The sequence below is a fragment of the Oncorhynchus masou genome, unplaced genomic scaffold (assembly GCF_036934945.1).
Source record: "Oncorhynchus masou masou isolate Uvic2021 unplaced genomic scaffold, UVic_Omas_1.1 unplaced_scaffold_1208, whole genome shotgun sequence".
NCBI lineage: Eukaryota > Metazoa > Chordata > Actinopteri > Salmoniformes > Salmonidae > Oncorhynchus > Oncorhynchus masou.
Window position 1 is genome coordinate 1 of NW_027001867.1, and position 11,498 is coordinate 11,498.

Below are 11,498 nucleotides of genomic sequence, written 5' to 3' on the forward strand. Positions count from 1 at the left end.
CAGGGATAAGGTGACCCTTCTCTACCACACCCACAGAAACACAGAGATAAGGTGATCCTTCTCTACCACACCCAGAGAAACACAGAGATAAGGTGACCCTTCTCTACCACACCCACAGAAACACAGGGATAAGGTGACCCTTCTCTACCACACCCACAGAAACACAGAGATAAGGTGACCCTTCTCTACCACACCCACAGAAACACAGAGATAAGGTGACCCTTCTCTACCACACCCACAGAAACACAGGGATAAGGTGATCCTTCTCTACCACACCCACAGAAACACAGGGATAAGGTGACCCTTCTCTACCACACCCACAGAAACACAGAGATAAGGTGACCCTTCTCTACCACACCCACAGAAACACAGAGATAAGGTGACCCTTCTCTACCACACCCACAGAAACACAGAGATAAGGTGACCCTTCTCTACCACACCCACAGAAACACAGAGATAAGGTGACCCTTCTCTACCACACCCACAGAAACACAGGGATAAGGTGACCCTTCTCTACCACACCCACAGAAACACAGAGATAAGGCAATCCCTCTCTACCACACCCAGAGAAAAGCATCCAATAGAAAGTCACAGCTCAAACAAGACACCCACAGGGAGCGAGGTCCCGGTGAGGGACACCATTGTCCAGCTCCCATGGAGCACTGGGGTTAAGTGCTTGCTCAAAGGCACAGTGACAGATTTGCCATTTTGTCAGCTCTGGGATTGGAACCATCACCCTTTTGGGTTATTGGCCCAACGCTCTAACCTCAAGGCTATTTGTCTTTCCCAGAGTGTTGTTTTCAATAACAGACAGGCCCAGGTTGGTGCAAGTTTCTCCATATGTCCAGAAGCTCCTGAGGAGTGTCGAGGATGGTCGTGATAACAGCCATGTAGTGACAGCGGTCCTGGGCTCCTGCATACCCCTGAAAAAGGTTTCCACTGGGGGGGTCAGTAGGCCGGATGCCCAGGTGTCTCATACACAGTCCCAGATACACATCCTCTATGTAGACGGCTTTAACATGCCTGGACGCCTCCACCAGCTTCCTGGGGAGGTCTAAGGTGAAGACATAGCCCAGGCCCAGAGCATAAGGTGGGTATACTGGTTCAGGAAACACCTCCTTTGGAAGGTACCATTTGGAGTTACGGTCTCTTAGAACGGCTCCCCATCGGGCCACTAGTCCAGTCATGTAGTTTTGCGTTGGAGCGTGAAGAAGCATGTTGACCAAGGTGTTCACGTTGAGGAACATGTCTGAGTCGATCTTCATGGCGTAGGAGGCGTTGGGGCAGCGAGAGCTCAGCCACTCCATCATCACCATGGTCTTGATGGTCAGGTTTTTGTAGCTGTCTATGAAGTTGCTCTGCAGCAGATCCTGGTGCTCTTTGCTCTCCTGCAGCACCTTCTCCTGGAGCTGCTCTGTCTCCTCTCCACTGGGCAGTCCCAGCAGGAAGAACAGACGGACCTCTCTGCCCAGTACCTGCCTCTCACTGCCCCAAGTCCTGCGGACGGCCTCACGGGCCTCCCTGTTATAGGGCGCCACTGGCACCATCAGAACCAGGAAGGGGTTCTGCTCCCGGCATTTCTCTGGCTCATCCAGGATGAAGGAGTACTCATGTGGGTATTGTACATGGTACGGTCCTCGGGACATGTTTGCTGCTGGCTTGGTTGTTGAAGGTGAGATCTGTTCTTTGAGGTCAACTTCCAGGATGACCACAGTCATCATCACGACCAGGAACAGAAACAGGCCAAGGCAGCTGTTGCGACACCAGCGTCTCTTTTTGAGCTGTGTTCTGTCTGCCCCCTTCTGGCTATCATCAGTACTGCTGAAACACAAGGTTGAGAAAAATACATCTACTGTCAGTGTCTGACCACTGTTTCTCTATTTGATTCATTACTCCTTACGTTGGTTTAAATTCACAATGGAAGTTAATATATTTTATAGTTAGTAAGATATAAGATGGTTTTTCTTTTTACATATGAACTATGTTCACTTCATCATACTATATACAATCAATCAACATCATGCACTAGATTTTATTTGAATGTTCGATGTTTAGAAGAGAAGTCCCCCCTCCCACCCCTCTCCCTCTGTGGCTCACCATTGTTTAGCGATGAGGGGCTGGGCATCATGAGGCGTCAGGTGGAACGCTGGGTCAGAAGTTGTGGCAGACCCCCATCATGCATTTGGGTAAGATTGTATCAAAGAGGGTGTATAAAGTCTGACAGAGATAAGTTACTCTAACAACCTGAGGCTCAGAATGTCAGCTCTCTGAATGTCCATGACTATGTTAAAAAAAAGGGCTTTATTACGTTCCAGGTAAATGAAGACGCTGTTTACCGTTGTCCATTTACGTTGGTCACCGTTCCAGGCTCTGCTTAAGGGGTAGTTCTCCCATAAACACCAATTGCGATAGTAGCTGGGTCTGTTCTGCTCATTTCGTTGACTTCAAATGAGCCAGGAAAAAAGAGCCAGGTGAGATTTTATCACTTTCTCTTCCGTCTCTGAAGGTTGATTGGCATTGGGCGGAGCATCGGTGGGAGGGCTGCTGTCTGACTTTATGCGGTCTCAGCATGTCAGTAGCACAGCTGCTTTCTCTGTGGCTTCCTGTGTTGTTGGCTTCACTCTCATGGTAACCGTTTCCTTCTGTCATGATGTGTCATTTAGTGTTACAAAACAGAACACAAGCCGGACTTTTAAGACCTTGAACTAAATATCAACAATAGTACTTATCACCGTCAATGTCAACATTTCATAACCTCCTATATCACCTGTGTGTGTCTGAGAGAGAAAGAGATCACAGAAGATACTGGGATATTAATATCTTAACTTCTGTCATGAAGACGTATATATTATGATTTTAGAAATATAGCAATCTTACTTTTCTTGGTATTTTAAGAAAAATCTGTTAGGAAGCTTCCAATACATTGCCTGTCGTCCGTTTTTAATATTTTTTCCACTAAACCAACGTTGAACCAGTTTGTTTGTCCTGTATGCTGCTCAAATGTACAGTTTACATACACCTCAGCCAAGAGCATTTTAAACTCCGTTTTTCACAATAACTGACATTTAATGGTAGTACAAATTATATAAACTATATAGGACACTGTTTTTGACCAGAGACTATATATATATATATATATATATATATATATTTGTATTAATTGTTTTATTTCACCTTTATTTAACCAGGTAGGCCAGATCACCTTTATTTAACCAGGTAGACCAGATCACCTTTATTTAACCAGGTAGACCAGATCACCTTTATTTAACCAGGTAGACCAGATCACCTTTATTTAACCAGGTAGGCCAGATCACCTTTATTTAACCAGGTAGACCAGATCACCTTTATTTAACCAGGTAGACCAGATCACCTTTATTTAACCAAGTAGACCAGATCACCTTTATTTAACCAGGTAGGCCAGATCACCTTTATTTAACCAGGTAGACCAGATCACCTTTATTTAACCAGGTAGACCAGATCACCTTTATTTAACCAGGTAGGCCAGTTGAGAACAAGTTCTCATTTGCAACTGCCACCTGATCAAGATAAAAGCAAAGCAGTGTGACAGAGTTACACATGAGTAAACACAAACAAGACAATAACACAAACAAGTCAATGACACAAAGTAGAAAAAAGAAAGTCTATATACAGTGTGTGCAAAAGGCATGAGATAGGAGCAAATCATTACAATTTAGTAGATTAACACTGGAGTGATAAATGAGCAGATGATGATGTGCAAGTAGAGATACTGGCGTGCAAAAGAGCAGAAAAGTAAATAAAATAAAAACAGTATGGGGATGAGGTAGGTAGATTGGGTGGCCTATTTACAGATGGACTATGTACAGCTGCAGCGATCGGTTAGCTGCTCAGATAGTTGATGCTTAAAGTTGGTGAGGGAAATAAAAGTCTCCAACTTCAGCGATTTTGCAATTCGTTCCAGTCTCTGGCAGCAGAGAACTGGAAGGAAAGCTGGCCAAATGAGGTGTTGGCTTTGGGGATGATCAGTGAGATAAACCTGCTGGAGCGTGTGCTACGGGTGGGTGTTGTTATCATGACCAGTGAACTGAGATAAGGCTGGGCTTTACCTAGCATAGACTTATAGATGACCTGGAGCCAGTGGGTCTGGCGACGAATATGTAGCGAGGGCCAGCCGACTAGAGCATACAGGTTGCAGTGGTGGGTGGTATAAGGTGATTTGGTGACAAAACGGATGGCACTGTGATAGACTGCATCCAATTTGCTGAGTAGAGTGTTGGAAGCTATTTTGTAGATGACATCGCCGAAGTCGAGGATCGGTAGGATAGTCAGTTTTACTAGGGTAAGTTTGGCGTGAGTGAAGGAGGCTTTTTGCGAATTAGATAGCCAATTCTCAATTTGATTTTGGATTGGAGATGTTTAATATGAGTCTGGAAGGAGAGTTTACAGTCTAGCCAGACACCTAGGTATTTATAGTGGTTCACATATTCTAGGTCGGAACCATCCAGGATGGTGATGCTAGTCGGGCGGGTGTGGGCAGCGAACGGTTGAAAAAGCATGCATTTGGTTTTACTAGCGTTTTAGAGCAGTTGGAGGCCACGGAAGGAGTGTTGTATGGCATTGAAGCTCGTTTGGAGGTTAGTTAGCACAGTGTCCAAGGAAGGGCCAGAAGTATACAGAATGGTGTCGTCTGTGTAGAGGTGGAACAGGGAATCACCCGCAGCAAGAGCGACATCATTGATATATACAGAGAAAAGAGTCGGCCCGAGAATTGAACCCTTTGGTACCCCATAGAGACTGCCAGAGGTCCGGACAACATGCCCTCCGATTTGACACACTGACCTCTGTCTGCAAAGTAGTTGGTGAACCAGGCGAGGCAGTAATTAGAAAAACCAAGGCTATTGAGTCTGCCTATAAGAATACGGTGATTGACAGAGTTGCTGCACAGTACTGTCTTTACTCGATGGCGGTTATGATATCGTTTAGTACCTTGAGCGTGGTTGAGGTGCACCTGTAACCGTCTCGGAAGCCAGATTGCACAGCGGAGAAGGTACGGTGGGATTCGAAATGGTCAGTGATCTGTTTATTAACTTGGCTTTCGAAGACTTTAGATAGGCAAGGCAGGATGGATATAGGTCTGTAGCAGTTTGGGTCTAGGGTGTCACCCCTTTGAAGAGGGGGATGACCACGGCAGCTTTCTAATCTTTAGGGATCTCAGACGAAATGAAGGTGATTGAACAGGCTGGTAATAGGGGTTGCAACAATGGCAGTGGATTGTTTTAGAAAAGAGGGTCCAGATTGTCTAGCCCAGCTGATTTGTACGGGTCCAGGTTTTGCAGCGCTTTCAGAACATCTGCTGTCTCGCTTGGGCGAGTAGCTGCGGGGCGGAGCTGTTGGCCGGGGTTGGAGGAGCCAGGAGGAAGGCATGGCCAGCTGTTGAGAAATGCTTATTGACATTTTTGATTATCATGGATTTATCAGTGGTGACCGTGTTACCTAGCCTCAGTGCAGTGGGCAGCTGGGAGGAGGTGCTCTTGTTCTCCATGGACTTTACAGTGTCCCAAAACCTTTTGGAGTTAGAGCTACAGGGTGCGAATTTTGCTTGAAAAAGCTGGCCTTTGCTCTCCTGACTGACTGCGTGTATTGGTTCCTGACTTCCCTGAACAGTTGCATATCGTGGGGACTATTCGATGCTATGGCAGTCCGCCACAGGATGTTTTTGTGCTGGTCAAGGGCAGTCAGGTCTGGAGGGAACCAAGTGCTATCTCGGTTCTTAGTTCTGCATTTTTGAACAGGGCATGTTTATCTAAGATGGCGAGGAAATTACTTTTAAAGAACGACCAGGCATCCTCGACTGACGGGATGAGGTCAATATCCTTCCAGGATACCCGGGCCAGGTCAATTAGAAAGGCCTGCTCGCAGAAGTGTTTTAGGGAGCGTTTGACAGTGATGAGGGGTGGTCGTTTGACCGCGGACCCATAGCGGGTACAGGCAATGAGGCAGGGATTGCTGAGATCCTGATTGAAAACAGCGGAGGTGTATTTGGAGGGCAAATTGGTCAGGATAATGTCTATGAGGGAGCCCATGTTTATGGATTTAGGGTTGTACCTGGTGGGTTCCTTGATGATTTGTGTGAGATTGGAGGGCATCTAACTTAGATTGGAGGACTGACGGCGTGTTAAGCATATCCCAGTTTAGGTCACCTAACAGAACGAACTCTGAAGCTGGATGGGGCGCGATCAATTCACAAATGGTGTCCAGGGCACAGCTGGGAGCGGATGGGGGTCGATAGCAGGCGGCAACAGTGAGAGACTTATTTCTGGAGAGGTTAATTTTTAAAATTAGAAGTTCAAACTGTTTGGGTATAGACCTGGAAAGTATGAGAACTTTGCAGAATCTCTCTGCAGTAGATTGAAACTCCTCCCCTTTGGCAGTTCTATCTTGACGGAAAATGTTGTAGCTGGGTATGGAAATCTCAGAATTGTTGGTGGCCTTCCTAAGCCAGGATTCAGACACGGCAAGGACATCAGGGTTGGCAGAGTGTGCTAAAGTAGTGAGTAAAAAAATAACTTAGGGAGGAGGCTTCTGATGTTGACATGAAACCAAGGTTTTTCGATCACAGACGTCAACAAATGAGGGTGCCTGGGGACACGCGGGGCCTGGGTTTACCTCCATCACCAAAAATTGGATTTGTTTTCAAATTCTTTGTGGGTCTGTGTAATCTGAGGGAAATATGTGTCTCTAATATGGTCATTTTTGACAACTTTTACTTTTACTTCACCACATTCCTAAAGAAAATAATGTTATTTTGACTCCATACATTTCCCCCTGACACCCAAAATGAAAATGGTCCAATTCACACAACTATCAAGAGAACATCCCTGGTCATTCCTACTGCCTCTGATCTGGAGGACTCACTTGACACAAATGCTTTGTTTGTAAATGATGTCTCAGTGTTGGGGTGTGTCCCTGGCTATCTGTAAATGATGTCTCAGTGTTGGAGTGTGTCCCTGGCTATCTGTAAATGATGTCTCAGTGTTGGAGTGTGTCCCTGGCTATCTGTAAATGATGTCTCAGTGTTGGAGTGTGTCCCTGGCTATCTGTAAATGATGTCTCAGTGTTGGAGTGTGTCCCTGGCTATCTGTAAATGATGTCTCAGTGTTGGAGTGTGCCCCTGGCTATCTGTAAATGATGTCTCAGTGTGAGTGTGCCCCCTATCTGTAAATGATGTCTCAGTGTTGGAGTGTGACCCTGGCTATCTGTAAATGATGTCTCAGTGTTGGAGTGTGCCCCTGGCTATCTGTAAATTAAAACAAACTAGAAAACAGTGCCGTCTGGTTTGCTTAATATAAGGAATTTGAATTGATTTATACTTATGCTTTGCTATCAAAAGTAAAAAGTACATTTATATCCAAATACATTTAGACATTTACTCAAGTCATATTTTACTGGGGGACTTTCACATTTACTTGAGTCATTTTCTATTAAGGTATCTTTACTTTTACTCAAGTATGATGATTGAGTACCTTTTCCACCACTGCAGAAACACAGAGATAATGTGACCCTTCTCTACCACACCCACAGAAACACAGAGATAAGGTGACCCTTCTCTACCACACCCACAGAAACACAGAGATAATGTGACCCTTCTCTACCACACCCACAGAAACACAGAGATAAGGTGACCCTTCTCTACCACACCCACAGAAACACAGAGATAAGGCAATCCCTCTCTACCACACCCAGAGAAAAGCATCCAATAGAAAGTCACAGCTCAAACAAGACACCCACAGGGAGCGAGGTCCCGGTGAGGGACACCATTGTCCAGCTCCCATGGAGCACTGGGGTTAAGTGCTTGCTCAAAGGCACAGTGACAGATTTGCCATTTTGTCAGCTCTGGGATTGGAACCATCACCCTTTTGGGTTATTGGCCCAACGCTCTAACCTCAAGGCTATTTGTCTTTCCCAGAGTGTTGTTTTCAATAACAGACAGGCCCAGGTTGGTGCAAGTTTCTCCATATGTCCAGAAGCTCCTGAGGAGTGTCGAGGATGGTCGTGATAACAGCCATGTAGTGACAGCGGTCCTGGGCTCCTGCATACCCCTGAAAAAGGTTTCCACTGGGGGGTCAGTAGGCCGGATGCCCAGGTGTCTCATACACAGTCCCAGATACACATCCTCTATGTAGACGGCTTTAACATGCCTGGATCGCCTCCACCAGCTTCCTGGGGAGGTCTAAGGTGAAGACATAGCCCAGACCCAGAGCATAAGGTGGGTATACTGGTTCAGGAAACACATCCTTGGAAGGTACCATTTGGAGTTACGGTCTCTTAGAACAGCTCCCCATCGGGCCACTAGTCCAGTCATGTAGTTTTGCGTTGGAGCGTGAAGCAGCATGTTGACCAAGGTGTTCACGTTGAGGAACATGTCTGAGTCGATCTTCATGGCGTAGGAGGCGTTGGGGCAGCGAGAGCTCAGCCACTCCATCATCACCATGGTCTTGATGGTCAGGTTTTGTAGCTGTCTATGAAGTTGCTCTGCAGCAGATCCTGGTGCTCTTTGCTCTCCTGCAGCACCTTCTCCTGGAGCTGCTCTGTCTCCTCTCCACTGGGCAGTCCCAGCAGGAAGAACAGACAAACCTCTCTGCCCAGTACCTGCCTCTCACTGCCCAAGTCCTGCGGACGGCCTCACGGGCCTCCCTGTTATAGGGCGCCACTGGCACCATCAGAACCAGGAAGGGGTTCTGCTCCCGGCATTTCTCTGGCTCATCCAGGATGAAGGAGTACTCATGTGGGTATTGTACATGGTACGGTCCTCGGGACATGTTTGCTGCTGGCTTGGTTGTTGAAGGTGAGATCTGTTCTTTGAGGTCAACTTCCAGGATGACCACAGTCATCATCACGACCAGGAACAGAAACAGGCCAAGGCAGCTGTTGCGACACCAGCGTCTCTTTTGAGCTGTGTTCTGTCTGCCCCCTTCTGGCTATCATCAGTACTGCTGAAACACAAGGTTGAGAAAAATACATCTACTGTCAGTGTCTGACCACTGTTTCTCTATTTGATTCATTACTCCTTACGTTGGTTTAAATTCACAATGGAAGCTAATATATTTTATAGTTAGTAAGATATAAGATGGTTTTTCTTTTTACATATGAACTATGTTCACTTCATCATACTATATACAATCAATCAACATCATGCACTAGATTTTATTTGAATGTTCGATGTTTAGAAGAGAAGTCCCCCCTCTACCTCTGTGGCTCACCATTGTTTAGCGATGAGGGGCTGGGCATCATGGGCGTCAGGTGGGGGTGCTGGGTCCAGAAGTCGTGGCAGACCCCCATCATGCATTTGGGTAAGATTGTTTTAATTTAACCAGGTAGGCCAGTTGAGAACAAGTTCTCATTTGCAACTTTGCGACCTGACCAAGATAAAGCAAAGCAGTGTGACAGAGTTACACATGGAGTAAACAATTAACAAGACAATAACACAAACAAGTCAATGACACAGTAGAAAAAGAAAGTCTATATACAGTGTATGCAAAAGGCATGAGATAGGAGCAAATAATTACAATTTAGCAGATTAACACTGGAGTGATAAATGAGCAGATGATGATGTGCAAGTAGAGATACAGGCGTGCAAAAGAGCAGAAAAGTAAATAAAATAAAAACAGTATGGGGATGAGGTAGGTAGATTGGGTGGCCTATTTACAGATGGACTATGTACATCTGCAGCGATCGATTAGCTGCTCAGATAGTTGATGTTTAAAGTTGGTGAGGGAAATAAAAGTCTCCAACTTCAGCGATTTTTGCAATTCGTTCCAGTCTCTGGCAGCAGAGAACTGGAAAGGAAAGCGCCAAATGAGGTGTTAGCTTTAGGGGATGGTCAGTGAGATATACCTGCTGGAACGGGTACAGCGGGTGGGTGTTGCCATCGTGACCAATGAACTGAGATAAGGCGGAGCTTTACCTAGCATGGACTTGTAGTTGACCTGGAGCCAGTGGGTGTGGCGACGAATATGTAGCGAGGCCAGCCATCTAGAGCATACAGGTCGCAGTGGTGGGTGGTATAAGGTGATTTGGTGACAAAACGGATGGCACTGTGATAGCAAATTGGATGCAGTCTGAGTAGAGTGTTGGAAGCTATGTTAGATGACATCGCCGAAGTCGAGGATAGGTAGGATAGTCAGTTTTACTAGAGTAAGTTTGGCGGCATGAGTGAAGGAGGCTTTGTTTGCGGAATAGAAAGCCGACTCTAGGTTTGATTTTCGATTGGAGATGTTTAATATGAGTCTGGAAGGAGAGTTTACAGTCTAGCCAGACACCTAGGTACTTATAGATGTTCACATATTCAAGGTGGGAACCATCAGGGTGGTGGTGATGCTAGTCAGGCGGGCTGGGCAGTCAGCGAACGGTTGAAAAGCATGCATTTGTTTTTTAGCGTTTAAGAGCAGGTGGAGGCCACGGAAGAAGTGTTGTATGGCATTGAAGCTTGTTTGGAGGTTTGACTGCACAGTGTGTCCAGGATGGGCCGGAAGTATAGAATGGTGTCACTCTGCATAGAGGTGGATCAGGGAATCACCCGCAGCAAGAGCAACATCATTGATATATACAAAGAAAAGAGTCGGCCCGAGAATTGAACCTTGGGCACCCCATAGAGACTGCCAGAGGACCGGACAGCATGCCCTCCAATTTGACACTGAACTCTGTCTGCAAAGTAGTTGGTGAACCAGGCAAGACAGTCATCAGAAAAACCCGAGGCTCCTGAGTCTGCCGATAAGAATATGGTGATTGACAGAATCGAAAGCCTTGGCCAGGTCGATGAAGACGGCTGCACAGTAGTTTTATACGATGGTGGTTATGATATCGTTTAGTACCTTGGCGTGGCTGAGGTGCACCTGTGACCTGCTCGGAAACCGGATTGCACAGCGGAGAAGGTATGGTAGATTAGAGATGGTCAGTGACCTGTTTGTTTACTGAGCTTTCAAAGACCTTAGATAGGCAGGGCAGGATGGATATCGGTCTGTAGCAGTTTGGGTCCAGGGTGTCTCCTTTGAAGAGGGGGATGACTGCGGCAGCTTTTCCAATCCTTGGGAATCTCAGACGATATGAAAGAGAGGTTGAACAGGCTGTAATAGGGGTTGCGACAATGGCGGCGGATAGTTTCAGAAATAGAGGGTCCAGATTGTCAAGCCCAGCTGATTTGTACGGGTCCAGTTTTGCAGCTCTTTCAGAACATCTGCTATCTGGTTGGGTAAAGGAGAACCTGGAGAGGCTTGGGCGAGAGTAGCTGCGGTGGGCGGAGCTGTTGGCAGAGGTTGGAGTAGCCAGGCGGAAGCATGGCCAGACTCTCTCTGCAGTAGATTACGCTCCTCCCCCTTGGCAGTTCTATCTTGACGGAGAATGTTGTAGCTGGGTATGGAAATCTCAGAACTGTTGGTGGCTTATCCCTTTATTTCTGTGGGTGTGGTAGAAGGATCGCCTTATCCCTGTGTTTCTGCAGTGGTGGTACCCATTACAATACC

General features: G+C 46.5%; 1 protein-coding gene and 1 pseudogene across 1 annotated transcript; both read right to left on the bottom strand.

Moving 5' to 3' along the window:
- Positions 1–382: 382 nt before the first annotated feature.
- LOC135529902 (beta-1,3-galactosyltransferase 2-like) lies at positions 383–1,805 on the bottom strand. The gene has a single exon (XM_064958308.1). It carries the CDS (start codon positions 1,719–1,721, stop codon positions 801–803), a length of 921 nt encoding a protein of 306 aa, XP_064814380.1. The 5' UTR covers positions 1,722–1,805; the 3' UTR covers positions 383–800.
- A 5,520-nt stretch (positions 1,806–7,325) lies between these two features.
- Positions 7,326–8,923, bottom strand: LOC135529903 (beta-1,3-galactosyltransferase 2-like; annotated as a pseudogene).
- Between the last annotated feature and the right edge of the window lie 2,575 nt (positions 8,924–11,498).